Consider the following 18,955-nt stretch of genomic DNA (forward strand, 5'->3'; position numbering starts at 1 on the left):
CAAGTATTTTTGCAGAAGCATCCCCAAAAAAGACCCCTGTTAATAGTCTCCTCTCCATAACAGTTCTATACTCAAAATTCAGATCTTGGAGAACTGAGCAGTTTCACACACGTTATATAGTGGTACTTTTGTCTGTGAGGACACAAAATGCACTACAAAATACCCCTTTTTCTGCACACCAGAAGTTGTGTTTTTGGTCTACCTTTAAAGAATTAACCAAACTGTCATCTCAGCAATCACTAGCAACACTAGATATGTTTAACAGAACCAGAAAACATGTCCAGTAAAAAACTAAATCTAAATTCAGTATAGAATAACCATTTTAACAGTCAGAGTGTGTTATACATCTCTATTTTTATGAATAGTCACATTGGACATTTCAAGTGTTTTAGAAGTAACCTATTCTCTCAGTAATTCCTATCATGGTTTTGCAAAGAAGGAACAAGAGGTAAGGCAGGGTATAAAATGTTGACTGATTTTAATCTTCCCATATTGCTGTTTGTGGCTGAGAGGATACCGTATATACCCATGTATAAGCCGACCCGCGTATAAGCCGAGGTGCCTAATTTCTCCCCAAAAATGGGGAAAAATTAGGCACCCGCGTATAAGCCGAGGGTCGGCTTATAACCCCCCCCCCCCCGCGCGCAGGCTTACCTTCTGGGCTCCTGGCGGCGGGCCCGGCGGGGCCGGCGGAGTGGCCTCCCTGCAGCCGCAGGGGGCCTCTGGAGGCTGCTCCCGGCCTGGGAAAGGCGGCGGGGGCGGCTGGGCGGCCTCTCCGCGGCCGCAGGGGGCCTCTGCAGGCCGCTCCCAGCCGGGAGAAGGTGGCGGGGGCGACGGAGCGGCCTCCCCGCGGCCGCAGGGGGCCTCTGCAGGCCGCTCCCAACCGGGAGAAGGCGGCGGGGCGACGGAGCGGCCTCCCCGCGGCCGCAGGGGGCCTCTGCAGGCCGCTCCCGGCCGGGAGAAGGCAGAGGGGGCGACGGAGTGGCCTCCCCGCAGCCGCAGGGGGCCTCTGCAGGCCGCTCCCAGCCAGGAAAAGACGGTGGCGGTAAGTTCCCCCCTCCCTCCTCCCTCCCCCCTCTACCGTATTGACCCGCGTATAAGCCGAGTTTGGCTTTTTCAGCCCTTTTTTTGGGCTGAAAAACTCGGCTTATACGCGAGTATATACGGTAGTCAGTTGCCTAAGGCTACACAGCAGATTCTAGAAAAAGGTGGAATCTAGAACTCCTTCAAAAACCACTTGTGATACAATATAATAATCATTGCTTCTGTTGTTTGTTAAAATGGAACAAAATCAGAACAGATTACAAAGTAAGAAACAGATCACTCATCATCAAGGAAAATAACCTACTGGATCAATGGAAGGCAAGAGATCTCTTTTCTCCTGCTGCTCATCTTCCTCTTCATCTGTGCTGTATTCTTCCATGGTTTCCCCACTTGCAAAGTGAATGACCCTTCTTGGAATTTTCTTCTTTTTTCCTAAGACTCCAAGTTCCACATTCTCAAAGCCTCTATCGCCATTTGAATGCAACTATAATAGAAAAAGGAACTATCAAATGTAAAGGTACGCATAGGATAAAAAGAATAGGGAGGTTTTTAGGCTTTCCAAAGAAACCACAATTTCTCACACCCAGTACAAATCAGCTTCCTTAACTTTTTTAATTTATCTCACTAAACACAGTTTGAAGGAAGAAATTAAATTCTTTTAAAAGGTGAAGTTCCCATCAGAAGCGCATAGTGTATAAAAATGTATTTTTCAAAACTGCTTATTTTTATAATTAATTTTTAAATGAAGGGTTGATCTAGCATGCAAACTGTTTTACAAGACTTGTTTTAGGCTTCTAAATGATTTATGCTGTTTTTATGCTCTGACGGGTTTTAATTGTTAATTTTAATGAATGTATGCTGTTTTATTAAATTTTAATTTGTAAGGTACCCGAAGCAGATCCCCAAAAGAAGTGGCATATAAATTTTCTATTTAAGTTAGTTACATATGAAACCCCCAACTGAAATAATTTTAATACCGGTCATGCCCAATCCAGGATCTACCGGTAAGCAACTTCACAGAAATACCACTATCACCTTCATACTTGTATTACAGGCAACATTTTCTCTGCATTCATAACAAGGTAGAGGCTATTTAGTAAGCAACTGGTATATGATGAAACCACTAAGAGGTTTACCTGTATCCCCTAATGTGGTTGCTCTTCACTCAAGGGGGAAAGCATTCCACGAAAGTAAAATAGTTACTGATTGCAAAAAATTATGACAACAATAATAAAGCTCAGGATTTCAGAAACATGTAAACAACCAGTTGCCGGACAGGCCTGAGTTTCAAAGGGTACAGAGTTGTGTCAGTGCAGCAGAGTATTGTTGTGTTAAATTACAAGGACTAATTATGGATTTGCCCTGACCTGGATGGCTCAGGCTAGCCTGATCTCGTCAGATCTCAGAAGCTAAGCAGGGTCAGCCCTGGTTAGTATTTGGATGGGAGACCACCAAGGAATACCAGGGTTGCTGTGCAGAGGAAGGCAAATCACCTCTTTTAGTCTCTTGCCATGAAAACACCCAAAAGGGGTCGCCATAAGTCGGCTGCGACTTGAAGGCACTTTACACACACACAATTACGGATTTAATTGGGCCCTCTACTGCATACAAGAACCAACATTACCTGCCCCTCCTGCAGCACTGCCAGATGTAAAGACGTGGCCAGGATACCAACAGTCCCGTAAAGCAGCATTCAGACCCAGGAGGGCTAGTACAAACTTGCATCTAGGCTCTTTTGTACAAAGAGGCCACTATTTATACTAGTTGCACTCACTCTGCAGCTCACAGTAATTGCATCTACAGTTACCATCAGCCAAAAGAGCCAAACTAATTTCCACCCCTGGCATGAGGCCTACATTTCAGGGAGATTCACAGCTTACCTGTTTTTCTGATGATAACTGTTTCAAGGTGGGAACCACCTGTCAACCACAAGCCCCATCAATCAAGGACCTTGCCCACTCTCCTGAAACATGGGGTAAGTGACAGATTGGGGAACAGTGCTCAGAAGAGCCACAGGTGGCTCTGTGCCATTGAACATCACTACCTATTTTAACTGAACAGGATCGGTCCAATGTAACCCTGGCTATTCACAGTTCAGCATCTGAAAGTTGTTTAAACGTATATTAAATTTTAAATTAATCACCTGAAAGACCGTCTCCCAAATTCTGTGTAATTATTTAACATTGAAATTAACGTTGGGCACTTGTTTTGGCCAGAAGAAACAGAAAACTGCAAAAGGTCAAGTAACAACAAACCTGTGAATAGTTGCAAAGGCAGTGACGCAAAATACAATAATGGAACTTTAGCACAATTGAACAGCTCCTGTTTATTACACAAGAGTTCCCAGATTCAAGACAGACAGCAGCATTATATAGAAATGAAGAGAACATGGAGTAATGGCTTCTCTTTGGCTATGTTTGGGAAGGTAATTTGAGACCCAGTGGAAGAGGACATGACATGCGTCAATCCCTGATATCTCCAGTCAAAGAGATCCAGGCAGAGGAGGTATTTCCCAATACTTGCTATACAACACCTTTGAAAGCCACTGCCAGCTGAAGCTGTCAGTACTGAGCTAAGTGAACCAGCGATCTGATTCAGGGTAATAAGAGTTTCCAATATATAATATAAGCTCTACAGCAGGAATTATGCTGGATACACTTCCTTCAGGGTGGGGTTTAATTAAAAAAACAAAAGCTGCCTAAAAAAACCCTACTGTGGATCTGGAAGCCCTTTCCCCTAACCCCAGATTTGTGGGGCTGGTCAGTAGCAATGGAAAGACATTCTTGCTATGTACAACAGGGTCCAATTCTGCCTCCCCAAGATGTTTTAAATAGCAAACATCCTTGGTAGGAAGAAATATTATTCATTCAAAATCAATCCAAGGCCTTGATTTAAGCAAAAGGCTTGGGGAATAAGGATAAAAAATTGATACATTTTGAAGCTGGGGCCAATATATATAAAATTGTTTATCTGCATGGGAGAAAAAACAAATGCGCAACGGCAAATTCTCACTTAAAAAAAAACTGTAGATAGGTGTATTAAAGTTTTAAAAGATAATAGGGGCTATCAAGAAGGAAATCGTAAAGTATTGTAAACCTATCAGACAATATGGAACATAAATTCAAGCAATCAAATAAATTATAAATATGGCAATATAGAAATTTGCTAGTTTACTGTAAGCGATAACCACAAATTTGATCCCAAACCTCATGCATCCTTTATTCTGAAGGTTATGTTTATAATGCAGAGAATATTCCTGAAACTGTTAACAGAAAGTTTAAATGAACACCAGTTATAATTAGTTCCTATTTTGTTTGTGGGGTTCAATTTTTATTCCAACGAGGCCCTGAAGTTTTGTGTGCATAAATCTATATAAGCAAGTTAGCAGTGAAAACATTTGAATTTACTACAAAATATATTTAATTTACTAGCTTTCCAGAAAAAAATAAGTTACTAAAACCAGCTAACCTGCTCCATTAACAGTTTCCTCCAATCTTCTTCTTACCACTATTTTATACCTCAGGTTTTTTTTAAAGGACAAAGAGACCTATACGACTAAGACTTACTCAGAAAGTCTACATTTTTTTCAGACCCAGAAGTCAGAAGAATACAAAACAACTTTACTTCGCAAGCACCTTATAACATAGACTCTTAAGCATTATACAGCATGGTAACAGGCATTTCACAAAATTACAAACATGGGGCCTCTATGTCTGCTCCTAGTGCAATGGAGTGTAAGTTAAATTGCATAATACATTGCAGTTTAAATGTCTTTTCCTATAGCTGTACTAACAATTTCATCTCTCTCCCTCTTCACAATTGTAACTTAAAATATTTATATTATTAAACATCTACCAATGTTCCTGGAGCCAGGAACATCTAAAGTGGTTTAAACAATGTAACTACCTGTGATGGTTCAGCTGATATAATAAACGAGTGCCAGCCTGAGAAGCCCTTTTTAAAGACTTACATCTTGTCGGACAGCTGTATTTCAATAGCCTTGCCAAGTTTTCGCAATTAGCTGACAGTAAAGACCTGCCTTCATTTAATATTGAACAGACTGATTTGTAACAGGTATTTGCTTACAAGATGAGCCAGAAGAAATCAAGACAGAACACATGCATGTAATGCGAAAACATGTATCAGAAGAAGCCTGCATGCCTAGTAATGTGATGAAATAAATGGTAATTGTAAATTCATATTACATGAAAAACTGGGACTTCTAATGAGTTAATTTAAAAAATTTCATCAGAATTTTGTATAAATAATCAGTATTGAAATTTCTAGGTGATGGGATATTGTAAAATAGGTCTTCACCCCAAAATTTGTGAAAAGAACGAACAGCATATAAGGGAGACATTCACTAATTCCTAGTTGACTAATATTTCCTTCACCAATGGCCTAGCTGTTCTGTTGGGCAATAAGCAAAAGCCTATTCATGAAATCTGTCCCACAAAATAAAGAAGCTCCAGGGGTTAAAAAATGAAATAATTACACTTCTGTTAACTGCAATGCTTTGAGATTACATTGCTCCATTGTTAAAATTCAAATCAACCATGCGCATTAACTCCTATGGGCCATCTTCTACCTTTGAAGAGAGGTACCCACCAGCCAACAGGTGAGCAGTCAGAATTACCTGCAGTGTTGCCATAAAACTCCGTCCAAACTGTAGAGGCTGAATCACATCAAAGTACAAACACAGCAAAAGCAAGTGGCAGCTCTGCTGTAACTCAAAGTTGTCTATTAACCACACCCACTGGGAATTATGGGCTGTTAAAAATGCAAGGAAACAGCAGGAGAAAGTTTTTTTTTTCTTCTCCTTATGGTGAAGAATGCTTTTAGAACCCCAACTCTAAACAAGGAATGCCAGGGAACACACACACTTCACATGGATGTGTGTGAGTGAGGGGGGGGGAACAGGTTTTAAGGAATTGTTTAAACAACGGATCGTTTCAGAGGGGCAGCAGTGCTGGTCTACAGTAGAATAGCTAGTAGGATAGCTAGCACCTTAGGGACCAACAAGATTTGCGGGGTATGAGCTTTCGAGAACCAATGCGTATCGAGTCTAGCAGTTTAAACAACAGCATACAAGCAAGACCAGTTATGGTGCAATCCTGGATTAGTGTCACACCTTTCTATGGCCATTGAAATCAAAGGATGTAAGTCAAAGGATTGCTCTTTTGCTGGACAGTGAAGAAAGCTGATAGGAAGAAAATAGATGCCTTTGAAATGTGGTGTTGGAGGAGAATGTTACGGATTCCGTGGACTGCCAAAAAACAAATCAGTGGGTTATAGATCAAATCAAGCCTGAACTGACCCTAGAAGCTAAAATGACTAAACTGAGGCTATCGTTTTTTGGTCACATTATGAGACGACAAGAGTCACTGGAAAAGACAGTCATGTTAGGAAAAGTTGAGGGCAGCAGGAAAAGAGGAAGACCCAACAAGAGACGGACTGACTCAATAAAGGAAGCCACAGCCCTCAATTTCCAAGACCTGGGCAAGGCTGTCAAAGATAGGACATTTTGGAGGACTTTCATTCATAGGGTCACCATGAGTCCGAAGCGACTTGATGGCACTTAACACACACACACACCCAAACCAGGGGGGAAAGTGTTGGAGCCACTGACCTGAGTGGCCGTCCTTCCTCAGGCCCAAGATCTGCCTTCAGTGCCAGGCCTCCCTTGAATGTTTCTGCCTTTTCTCCCTGGCTGTCCCTGGCACCCTCTCTTAGGACACCCTTGAAGTGCTTCCCCCAGCCCTTCTAAAAGCCTACCCCATGATTCTGCTGTAGAGCATCTGATTGGTGTGAAGAAAGTCTGGAGCACCTTTGAAATACCTTTCCTATGAGGAAAAGCTGAAGAGTCTAGGACTTTTCAGGTTAGAAAAGAGATGGCTAAGAGTAAACATGACAGAGTTTATACAATTATGCATGGGGTAGAAAAGAGATGGCTAAGAGGAAACATGACTCCATAAAGGAAGCCCCGGCCTTCAATTTGCAGGATCTGAGCAGGGCTGTCAAAGACAGGACATTTGGGAGGGCTTTCATTCATAGGGTCGCCGTGAGTCGGAAGCGACTTGACGGCACTTCACACACACGCACGCTGACCGGCCCCCAGGCCCCTCCCCGCCCATATGCGACAGACCACCTCGGGACGGGGGCAACGAAAAGCCGCCCTGCGAGCAGCAAAACGCGGCAGAGCGACCCCCGCCCTTCCACCAGGCAAGGGACGGCCGGGGTCCCCAGGCAAGGGTGGACGGGTGGGGCGGAAGGGCGGCTTGCCAGAGGCGCGCAGGAGGAGGAGGAGGCCAGGCACAGGCGCGGGACCCACCTGCTCTTGCTCCATGGCGCAGGCGGCGGTGGCGGCGGCGGCTGGTGCGCAGTAGAGGGTAATGGCAGACAGCCCCTGCTCCATACTCCCCCCCCCCTTACCCACCGTGAGGGGAAACGAGCAGCGTCCCCGACGAGCGCAGCAGGCCCGCACCCTCCCCGCGGGCGGAGGCCCTGGGAAGTGAGCTCACAGCAAGGCCGTCCCGCCGCTCACGCCCCGCCTCAGTGTTGCTAGGATACCGGGGCCGGGCCTGTGCACTGAGGCCCCCTAGAGGTAGGAAAAGGGAACGACGCAGGCCCAGCGTAGCAGCAACGGGCGGCGGCTTCCCTGGAGCCAGGGGGACACAGGAACACAGGATGCTGCCTTATACTGAATCAGACCCTTGGGGCCATCAGAGTCAGTATTGTCTACTCAGACTGGCAGCGGCTCTCCAGGGTCTCAGGCAGGGGTCTTTCCCATCACCTACCTGCCCAGTCCCTTTAACTCAATGGTTCCCAACCTTTTTTTGACCAGGGACCACAAGGACTTTTTTGTTCAGTGCAGGGACCCCAAGGTTCAAAATAAAAATTCCGAGAATTTGAAAATAAACTTTAATCATAACTGTTAGTTAAACATTAAGCTTAGAATATTTGAATATATATTTTTATAATAGAGAACTTTTAATTGAAAATATTAATTTATTATGGGTTTATAACTTTGTTTCGCGGACCTTTAGTTCTCGTGGACCCCTGGGGGTGCACGGACCCCTGGTTGGGAACCAGTGCTTTAACTGGAGATGTCGGGGATTGAACCTGGGACCTTCTGCGTGTCGAACAGATGCTCCACCACTGAGCCACGGCAGTGCAGTTCTGTTCAGAGTTATTGTCGGGCTGGATCAGCCTTGCCGTCTCTGGGCAGTTAGATCTGGGGGAGCCTCGCTTCTTTCTACGCTTGGGCTCGAGGAGGTCGTGATGCGGAGGCAGGCAATGGCAATCCTCCTCCCAACGTCTCTTGCCTTGAAAACTCCACCAGGGGCAAAAAAACCCAAACCCTACGATTCCCAGGGTTCGTTGGGGTAAAGCTTAGTGTACATCCTAGCAGAACCCCTCCCCACTAGGACAAAAAATTGTGTGATATAAAGGGACAAAGGGGCAGCTGGCAAGTAATTAGTGGTTACAGCCTTTGAACGTAGTTGTATTATTGTAGCTGTGCCAGGTACATTTCTTGAAGGTAGCCACTACTCAATTTTTAGAGCTATGTAGACCTCTGAAATTCTCTTGCCTTGAAAATCCTATGGGATTTGCCGTAAATCAGCTGCTACTTGACGGCAAAATATATAAAGAGAAATGATTGACAGCACAATCCTGTACTTGTCTACTCAGACGTGCCATAACATTCAGTGTGCTTTTTTCCAGGTAAGTATGCATAGGCTTGAAACCAGTTAATAGACCTTGTACAAAAACACTGCACTTTAGCAATAGCCTGCTTCATTAAATGCATGCCATGCATGCCTAGCCTCTAGCTCTTTGTAGGTGATGGGATTTTTCTTGCAGTATTTGATCACTAATTATGCAGGGACCCATCTGGTTTCCTCAGATTAACACTTTTACTGTGGGAAAACAGTATTTTATTAGTAACACATACTCCAGTTATGAGTGATGCTAAAATGTCACAAATTAGCAAACAAGGTTTCTGCTTTTCCTGATAAAGAATTTAAGGGAAGGAGGAAAATAAATAAATTGGGCACAATAGAAAAGCCCCTCCCGCTGTCAATAGCAAAGGGCTTCCTTCCTTTGGAGCTTAGGAAGTGTTATGCAACTCCTAGCCACTAGGACACAAACTACAGTTAGTCTCGTCTGAAAAAATAGGGACCAGAAGTAATTGCAATCCCTCTACAGTCCTAGTCCACATTCAATTCCGTTGTATCATCTGTTATTTATTACCTGTTTTGGGGAACAAAAAGCCTTTCGATGCTGTTTTTTAATATGTTGCCTCCCTGGAGACAAACATGAGCCATCTTTTTCTTTCCCTTCACCTACTACAGACTAGCAGCATTCTAGTAGTCTAATGCTTTTAATGTTCTTATGTGGCACCTAGTGACAAAATAAAAGCAGTAGGTTTTATGCATTTAGCCTCCACACAGCTGCTTTTTCGAACACTAGCCTGGTGGAACTCTCTCCCCAGTGAGACCAGGGCCCTGAAGGACAGTCCCACAGGGTGTGCAACACCAAGATGTTCTGCCAGGCCCATGGTTGAGGGCAGCAATGGTTTCCAACATAGCTGCCCCCCTTCTTTCCATTTTATATGAGTCTTCTTCTTACTCTGCTAGGAACCTGACTGCTTTTCCCCGGCCCCACCATGGACCTGTGTGTCAATAATGGGGCACCTATTTGATTTGATTGATTTTATTATCTGGAGTATTTGGTTTTAAACTGTAATGGAATTATTGTATGTTGTATTATGTTTTAACAGATGTTACCTGCTCTGAGCCTTGCTTTGGCTGGGATAAAAATCTAAATAAATAAATAAAAATGCCAGGACAAAGTATCTCGGTTTGGGGGAAGAAACCATGTATATTTTAGGATGTTAGCATGTAACACTGTATTAATATCAATGTTACTTGGTTGTTTTTTTGCCCTGGCTTACTGAAGTTCTGATCAACAGCAAGCATCCACAACAATCATCCTGCAAATACATTACTAAATTAAAGAATGCGAATTTAATCTCCTCTATTACCAGAGGTGCTAGAATTACAAAAAATCTTTTCTACTTTACTTTTTTGGTAATTGGATAGCAGCAGCTCTTCTGTGACATCACCATGAAATTGGGATTGACAGGAAGCAGTTAACACACTCAAAGCAAAAGGTTATACCATCGATCTCCGCCGTAATGCTCACATCCTTCTTCCCTAAAACATCTCTACCTCAAAGCAAAAAGCCAATCCTGTTTTTTTCCACCTCATTACAGCAGGAAGTACTTCAAAACATCCCAGGTGGTAATCATAGTTGTTATGGCAAGGCACACCCATTCAGAAACTGCTGTCTCCCTCACAGGAAGATGCTTGGCTTAGAAACTCCCAACATTGTGTGACTAGCCCCAGCATTTTAGCAGCCATTTTGTGGTGATATCTGCTTTTTCCAAATTCCAAAAGTACCCACAGGTTCAACAAAGTCAAGGACTGCTGGGCTAAGATATCCCAGAGCATTTCCAAATAAGACAAGCATTTGGGTCACATGGGACTGTCTCCGCAGTCACGATGTAATTAACAGTTGCTTTTTGTTTTATGAAAAGTTATGAAAAAAGTTTATTTAAAGCAAGGTAACAAGTGCTCATTGCCTATCCTTATTTTATAATATTTTGTCCATAGCCTAGTGGCTAGTACCAGCTAGAATCTCTGGCTCACACTCATGTACACATCCACAGGGAAAAAAATGAAATAAGACACTGTTAATAAACTTCACAATTTGTGTATCACCACTTTGTTGACTGCGATTAATAGTACAGAGCTTAACTGTTTCTGATAATTATTCCTCTTTTTGTTAAGTCTGACTTTATGTAAATTGGCACGAATCCATGCATCTGCCCTACAGATTTGCCAAGGATACATGATTATGCAAATTTTCATCCAGTACAAGTACACAAGAATTTACTCTCATCATTCTCCAATGTCAGAAGCGTGCAATTACTTTACACTGCAGTTTTCGATGCAAATGAAAGCATTCAAGTACATGCATCTGTTTATAGAGTAATGATTTAACATTTTTTAAGCCTATTCTTGTTCATTGCCTCCATCTAGCAATGAAATCATCTCTAGGGGGAAAAAACTTTCTTCCCTTCCATATCTTGATACTAATATAGCTCTAAAAGGCTTAGGACAAAATGCATCAAACACAAATTATGAATGACCCACTGGGTTGTATGATAAACAACACTTAGTCTGGCTAATATTTATGCCATATCATATGTTAGAAAACTGAGGGGGTGGTTGATGCTAAACAATAGTATAGTGCATTGTGAACACTGAGACAAAAAACGGCAATGCTCTCCAGGACATGCTAGATTAACAAGCCGATAGACTTCAAGAAAATTGTTCTGTAAGAGATACTGAATGGAATCCAACAGAGGGCTGTGTGGGTTTATTTTACCAGATTCTTCCTTCCTACAGCAGACCTCTCATCCCCCTCCCCAAGCTGTTCTTGGGGACTCCCTGGCCCCCAGGAACACCATTTCAGAGGTCATTGGGGGGCAGGGAAGAAAAGATCCCTTCCATCTCTGGAAATTACCACTGGATCCATCCTATTATGTAGCCAAGTATTCAGTGCAGGTCTCAAAAATGGCCACATATCAGCTTCCCAGCCTCCCCCCATAGAGTTCGGTCACCCTGACAGTAGATCCTGAAAGTCAGAGCAGCATCTGACCTAATGCAAAGAGCTGTAGAATAAAGTGCAGATATGAGATGCTTGAATGTTGGCAAGGGAAACTTGAATGTGGACACAGGAATCATCAGATCTCACCCTAGATCTGATCCTGGACCTTGAGTCAGAATGTACCAAAAGGGCTATGTGAAATAATATCTACTGCGGAGGTTCTCTGAAATAGTGCAATATTTAAGAAACAAAATTTAAGCACTTATTTCTAGAAGGGTGTTAAAGTTTTACCAGCTTAGAAAGTTCCAGATTCTGCTGTGCAGAGCTAAGGGAATGGAGATGTTGCTTTTTAAAAAACAAACAAACGCATTGAAGTCCAGAGATGCCCAACTGGACACAACTGGACAAAAGTAGCTCCAAAGTAAAACCTGCATCAAGGAAAGAAGGAAGGAAAAGCCAATCAACAGCACTTTGATACATATTGGAGGTAGGTGAGAACTGGCAAATGCTTATTTCCTTGCTAGAAATTTATCCCTGAAGTCCAGTGAAGTCATCATTTTAAAAAGTCATAATTTACAACCACATAAGTTTATTTTACAGTATATTTGTGACATTGGCATTAACCAAAGATCTGGATTGTTTACAAATATAACGGCTACCATTTGAGGCAATTAAAAAGTTCCTCTAAATATTGTTTGTACATGATTTTAATTTTAACTTAAGAACTCTTCATGTAACATCAAAATTAAACAGAAAGGAACTAATTTAAGCAAAAATATAACCACTTTCTAGAAACAAATCTAGAAACTCTCAGAATTAAATTTCAGAAGTATCACTTGCTGCATTAATACTCTCCTCTGCTGTAAGAAGGAGATTCACTCTTTTAGTGGTGTTCCAGCAAATATGGTTACTCAAGTCAGTTTATTAAGGCTTCTTTTACATGTTGTTGAATCCCATCATGCCTTTCATGTTTCCAGCAGCACCCTGTTGAAACTGCCGCATCATTGACTGCAATCCTGCCATGCCACCTGGAAGAATAAACATGGACACCACAAATGAGTGACAATATTACAGTTTGAGAAAACCTCATAGTACAACACACAAAAGCCCTCCTTTTCCCCCCTTGAGTTTTAATTTGGCACTAAAATGTAAATATTATGAATGATCATTATATGCACATACAGCATTTTCAGCCTGATTTTGGTAAAAAACCTTTGGCCATATACAATAAACTTGAACCTTGAACAAAAGCCTTCCCATGCCACATGTCAAACCATTTTCTGACAATGGTCTGCAGGCCTGCTCTTCAACAGCATACTATCTGGTGGGCACCATGTAAAGTAGATTTTTGGATACTGATCCATATCTATCCAAATGAGCCAAGCGTGTTTGAACATTCTTGTCATATAACAATCCAGTCCCTGAATACTGTAAGATCGCCAATCACAATGAGGTGTGCTGTTACTGTTGTTTTTTTTACTTTATTGTATGTTCTGAATTCAAGATGGTAGCACTAGTTAGAAAAGCCCTCCTGAACTTCAGACACAAATAACTTGGGGAATAATAATAGAGCCTTAAAATAAAAACTGGGAATGTATTAAGGGCACAAGAATGGAATGTATAGGCCCTATATAAGTACGAAAGCCCTGACCTGGATGGCCCAGGCTAGCCTGATCTCGTCAGATCTCAGAAGCTAAGCAGGGTCAGCCCTTGTTAGTGTATGGATGGGAGAATACCAAGGAATACCAGGGTTGCTATGCAGAGGAAGGCACTGGCAAACCACCTCTGTTAGTCTCTTGCCATGAAAACCCCAAAAGGGGTCGCCATAAGTCGGCTGCGACTTGACGGCACTTTACACACACACACATATATATCAATCATCACCTTTATTGGCATAAAAAGGGACACACATATAAGTACGAGTAAATAGTAAAGCCGACAATAAAAGGAATATGATTCAGCTTTTAGTCAAACACAGAATATAAACTGTGGGACAGACTTTTAGAATAACAGCTGTTTCTCCATACACCCTGTCCAGCAAAGATTAAATGCTGAGTGTTGTATTCAGGGGTCAGCATCTGGAATAGACTGGAGATTGATGGGCATATCTTCAACTTCATTGCCCAACAGTCTCTCTAGCTCAGCTTATGGAGGGGTTTTTGGACCTGGCCTTGAGGACTCTTGCCCTTTTAATCTTGGGAGTTGTCAACATCAAGGCTGCCTTAACTGGCATGGCTCAGGAAGTCAAGTGTGCCACATCCACTAAGTCACTGCCCTTATGCACAAAGCAGGTCAAACTCTGGATCTGATTTTTTGAGAAAATAGTTGGTGTGGGGGGCAAAAATATTCTATGATAATATTCTGGTCATAGACAGAATTGCCACCTGGTGAAACTTAAGACTGTAGCACTAAACCTCTTTGGGGGTAGGGGACAAGTTTGGGTGACCCAGTCTTATTGATCAACAGATACAGAGAGATTCCAGGACAACCTAACGGACTTTTCTGTTGATATGACTGGCAATTCTGTTTGATGTCCTGGTTTATCTCTACAATACAAAGATGGCCAAGGTGGTAGACACAATTACTCTTAGACATTCTCTCCTACTAGCTAGAGCCAAATTAGCTCCCTGGTATACTAAGGGCATTGAAGAAACTGGAACAGGTTGAGTGTAAATGGAAGACGAGTGAACAAATCTGACCACAGCAAGAATCCATCTCAAATCTCCTTTGCGACGGAGAAGCTATTTCTCTGCCATCACTGTGGCTGCTCAATTCAATCCTGCAGAATTTTTCTAGAGGTTGATGAGGCTCTTGAATAGAGCCCCAAGGTGACACATCTAGAATCCTTGGGAGCTTGCTGTGTAATGTATACTAAGCAAATAAAATCGCTTGCATCCATTCCTGCTTAGACTGCAGGCTGATTACAGTGGAAATGCAGGATTAGTGCTACCACATCCTTCAACCTTGGATCACTTTCCATTGTTGCAGCCTAAGAATGCTGACAGGTGCAGCTACCACATTTACACTTGATCCTTATTCATGCTCACTGATAACTTCTATCAGGAGGGGTTGAAACATGGGTCATTGTATCTGGGAGGAAGTGAATAGTGGTTTTGGCTGCCTTGAAAAAGGTGGCTGCAAGATTACTAGATAAATATTTATAGGATTCAAAGAAGCTTTAACTATGTTTTCCTTTTCTTTTTTTAGACAGTGCTGTTATCTCCTTTAGCTCTGGGATTGAAAGTGTCTTGGTCACGCTGATGAACAACTTGTGTTCCGAGTGTTGTTTCTTCCATCCCTTTTATCTGCATCTGAAGTAGTGAGCTCAGACTTATGAAAGCTTATGATGGAATAAATTTTGTTAGTCTTTAAGATGCCATTTAACTCCTTAGGTATGTAGAGACCCTCACATTGTCTGTGGATGGTCCTGTTTTATGGCTTTTGTTATCCACATAGGATCAACTGGTTTATATAGTGAGGGCTACACAATTTTACCTTGCCAAAATTGTCCTCATCCTGGACTAAATTAAGCACATCTTCCAGAAGTACTGAAGCTGTAGTACAAAGCAGCCAGTCAAATTCTTGTGGTAAGTGGGAAATTAAATTAATTACCCATGTGATGAAGAACTCTGGGATCCATCATCTTTGCCATCTGTTGGTTCAATTTTGCCATCTGGGATGGGTTAACATTCTTTGACATATCACCTCCTGAAAAGGGGCCAAAAGAATAAGTGAGGGTGGTGGCAGCGGTAGCAGTGGCAAACATGCATATTGGAAGCATGACAGAACTTTATAAATGCAACATTTATAAAGACTACAAAACTGCCATGAATTACTATTTGTGTAAAAAACAAACCCATTTCTCCAATGAAACACCATTTCAATTGTAGCCAGGGAGATTTTTTTGCTGATCCCCCCCATTCCTGCCGCTGACTCCCACTTTGCTGCCCCACTATTCCTAGGAGTCCACTGACTCACAGGAACACTATTTTGGGTGGAGCACAGAAGGCTGCAGTGGAAGGGAGGAGGCAAGGAAACTGCCTTCCTTAAACACGACTCCACCTGCACTTCTACAGTACTGACTGAAGTGCCCTACATCAATATTGATCACTACATCACTTAACCGAAGCTAGGAACATTGCTTAATTCAAAGTGTATAATGAATTTTAGGAGCCCCGTGGCGCAGAGTGGTAAGCTGCAGTACTGCAGTCCAAGCTTCTGCTCACGACCTGAGTTCGATCCCGACGGAAGTCGGTTTCAGGTAGCCGGCTCAAGGTTGACTCAGCCTTCCATCCTTCCGAGGTCGGTAAAATGAGTACCCAGCTCGCTGGGGGTAAAGGGAAGATGACTGGGGAAGGCACTGGCAAACCACCCCGTAAACACAGTCTGCCTAGGAAACGTCGGGATGTGACGTCACCCCATGGGTCAGGAATGACCCGGTGCTTGCACAGGGGACCTTTACCTTTTACCTTTATAATGAATTTTAGTCCCATGTTCTCTTTTGAGAAGAGATGACCGTGGTCTTTTCATAGCCATCCTGTGCATAGCCTCCTTGCTCAGCCCGAGTCAATAATAAAAGAACTTTCTGAAGGAATTCTGAGAGGAAATGTTACTCAATATTTTTGCAGGGCAAGCAAGGATGATACATGTAATTTAATTTCTAGAATGTACCCAGATTACCAATTTTATACCATGTTTCTACATAGGGGTGTTCATGATATTCCTTTAAAAAAGCGAATCCGTAAGCACAAAGCAAGCAGTGTCGATGATTTTCACGTTAGCCTATAACTGATATTTCTAGAACTAAGCTACTGATTAGTTATAAAGTCTTAGCAATTCAGCTGTTACATACATACGATTCTCACCTTTGAAGAGTCCTTTGATGCCTCCCATCTTTTTCACCATTTGTGCAAATTTTGTGTACTGCGTCAGGAGTTCTTGAACATCTCTAGTTGAAACACCAGAACCTCTTGCTACTCTTTGGATTCTTCCTGGTTGTTTACTGAACACTTTGGCCCCGTCTGTACTATCAAGTTCTACAATCAGAAGCAAGAGTAAAATCAACTCATAATAATGTGACACTATTCAAATGCCTCAGAATTCTCTACTAGCAGTTCAGTGTCATCTATTTAATGTTAATGGATTGGATCCTAAGGCATTTGGCAGTGTGACTTTTCCCACTGCAGGAGCAGTCCTCCGCTGCAGAGTGCCTTTCTCCAGCATCAGGAGCTTCCATTCATGCCCGACCATCATCTTTCAATGAACCCAAAAGCACCCAACACCAGAGGAAAGCACTGTGCAGCAAAGGACCACTGTGGACAAAGAGACAAACAAAAGCACGCATTAGGATCCAAGCCACTTTACCACTATACTTTCAATAATAAACGCTACCGTGCATCATTTTAAAAAGTAGTAACTACCATAAGATATAACCAGGTTGACAGTTTATCAAAGTGTACATGCAATGTCTATTTAATATGTTAGCTAACCACCACATTTAGATTTAGTCTTAGTTGTGCAAGTATAAAGGTTCTGTTCACCAGCCTTTTTTTATCCTGACAACATAATTAATGCAGCCCAGCACTGATACATCTGTTTTTAAACTACTAGAAACCTTACCTTGATCATTCATACTGTCCATGATGGTCATCAGCTTTTTTAGTCTTGCCATAGATTCTTGTTCATTGCCTTTACTCATAAAATCTGTTCCAAAACCAGGGATCATGCCCTACAAAAATATAACACTGTTAAATACTACTTTCAAGCTCTTTGCAGAGTATTTATGCAACCTTTAAATACAGCCTGTTCTTTTCAGTATTTTGTTTCATAAAATATGGCACATATCCAATACAAGAAAAAATGAAACTTAAAATTGTTTTCTAAACTGGTAAGATGATAAAGCCTCAGCTAAAATTACCAAGATTTGACTGAAAGGTCCCATTTTCATGATGTTTTGGAACTGTTCGTACATATCTCTCAAAGTAAATTGACCTAAAATGCAACAGAAATGGGAAATCAGGTTACAAATGTAACAGTTTAATCACCATTAGGCGGCTTACCACCCATTATTTCTAGATGAGGACTGTTAAATTGCTCAACAGCATACTAGTTTTTGGCAAAACTTACCATGTTTTAATTTCTCTATGAGTGCCTCGTTATCATCTAATTTCAATTCATTTACTTTATCTATCAATCCTTCAATATCTCCCATACCTGGAAAACAAAACAACTTCCTTGAACCACAGACATAAACGTCATCCTTTTACGAGGCAAACAATCGGAAGAATCACTGTTTTGGAGCAAAACCCCAGTGTCACCAGCAGAATACATACCAAGAAGTTTGCTGATAAAGGGCTGTGTTTTAAAAGGTTCAAAGTCATCTATATGCTCTCCAGTACCAATAAAAATGATTGGACTTTTAGTGGCAGCAACTCTGCAAGGAAGAAGTTACATAGTAAGCCAATCAGGAGAAGAACACGTGATAAAAGAATTAGGGATTGAAAACTTTCAGACATCATTTTCACATTAAACTATTCCATTTTTAGAACATTAAACCATATGAACTAGCTCACAACCATATGCCAGCTTAAGTTCATAGTATTACATACAAATCAATGGCAACTTTTAGTGCTGCATGTCTGATACCTATTGCACAGTGCCAATGTGGCACTACAAGTAATCAGAAAATTAAGACATCAAAATGTATTCAGTTTAGAAAAGAGAAGCAGCCACCCCAAACACAATGGGCACTAAAGAGATTAAGCTAAAAGGGAACACAAGAACACAGACTGCCATGGGCCAGAGGAGCCTGTAGACAGGTGGAAGCACTACTTCTGCCAGCTGGCATCTTTGCCATTGATTAGCCCTGAGTACACCTGCAGTTCCTTCGGCCCACTCCTTCTGCAGGAAAGAAACTGGACTGTGCCATTAACTGAAAGTGGCCAGAGACTGCTACACACATGTGCCTAATTTGTTACGCTGTATTGATGAGTTTGATTTGAACTGTTCTAAGCTGCTTCAGGAGTCAACTGCGGCTGAAAAGCAGGTTATACAATGCAACAAAAACCAAATAAGAGGCAATGGCTTGGATCTTATACCTTTTTTCTGCTTATGGCACTTCTTCGCGGGTCACAGAACCAATCCTCCGCTGTAAGAGTGCATTCCTCTCATGATGGGAACCTTCTGGTTTCTTGAAAAACATTGGTCTTGCATGAGCAGAAGTACCTAGCACCCA

The 18,955-nt window shown here is 42.2% G+C and overlaps 1 protein-coding gene across 2 annotated transcripts in view; it reads right to left on the reverse strand.

Moving 5' to 3' along the window:
* SRP54 (signal recognition particle 54) overlaps window positions 1–18,955 on the reverse strand; it is a 44,631-nt gene that overhangs the window by 13,424 nt on the left and 12,252 nt on the right. Inside the window, exons 9-15 of one of the 2 annotated variants that reach the window (XM_056851194.1) lie at window positions 18,054–18,154; window positions 17,848–17,934; window positions 17,639–17,712; window positions 17,341–17,449; window positions 16,587–16,757; window positions 15,334–15,429; window positions 12,294–12,749 (exon numbers count right to left, since the gene is read on the reverse strand). In XM_056851194.1, coding sequence (XP_056707172.1) covers window positions 12,658–12,749; window positions 15,334–15,429; window positions 16,587–16,757; window positions 17,341–17,449; window positions 17,639–17,712; window positions 17,848–17,934; window positions 18,054–18,154 — 730 coding nt within the window. In that variant the 3' untranslated portion in view covers window positions 12,294–12,657. Of the gene's footprint in view, window positions 1–12,293; window positions 12,750–15,333; window positions 15,430–16,586; window positions 16,758–17,340; window positions 17,450–17,638; window positions 17,713–17,847; window positions 17,935–18,053; window positions 18,155–18,955 lie in introns of those variants that run through there. The other variant, XM_056851195.1, reaches the window with a different exon arrangement.

The sequence above is a fragment of the Euleptes europaea genome, chromosome 6 (assembly GCF_029931775.1).
Source record: "Euleptes europaea isolate rEulEur1 chromosome 6, rEulEur1.hap1, whole genome shotgun sequence".
Classification (NCBI taxonomy): domain Eukaryota; kingdom Metazoa; phylum Chordata; class Lepidosauria; order Squamata; family Sphaerodactylidae; genus Euleptes; species Euleptes europaea.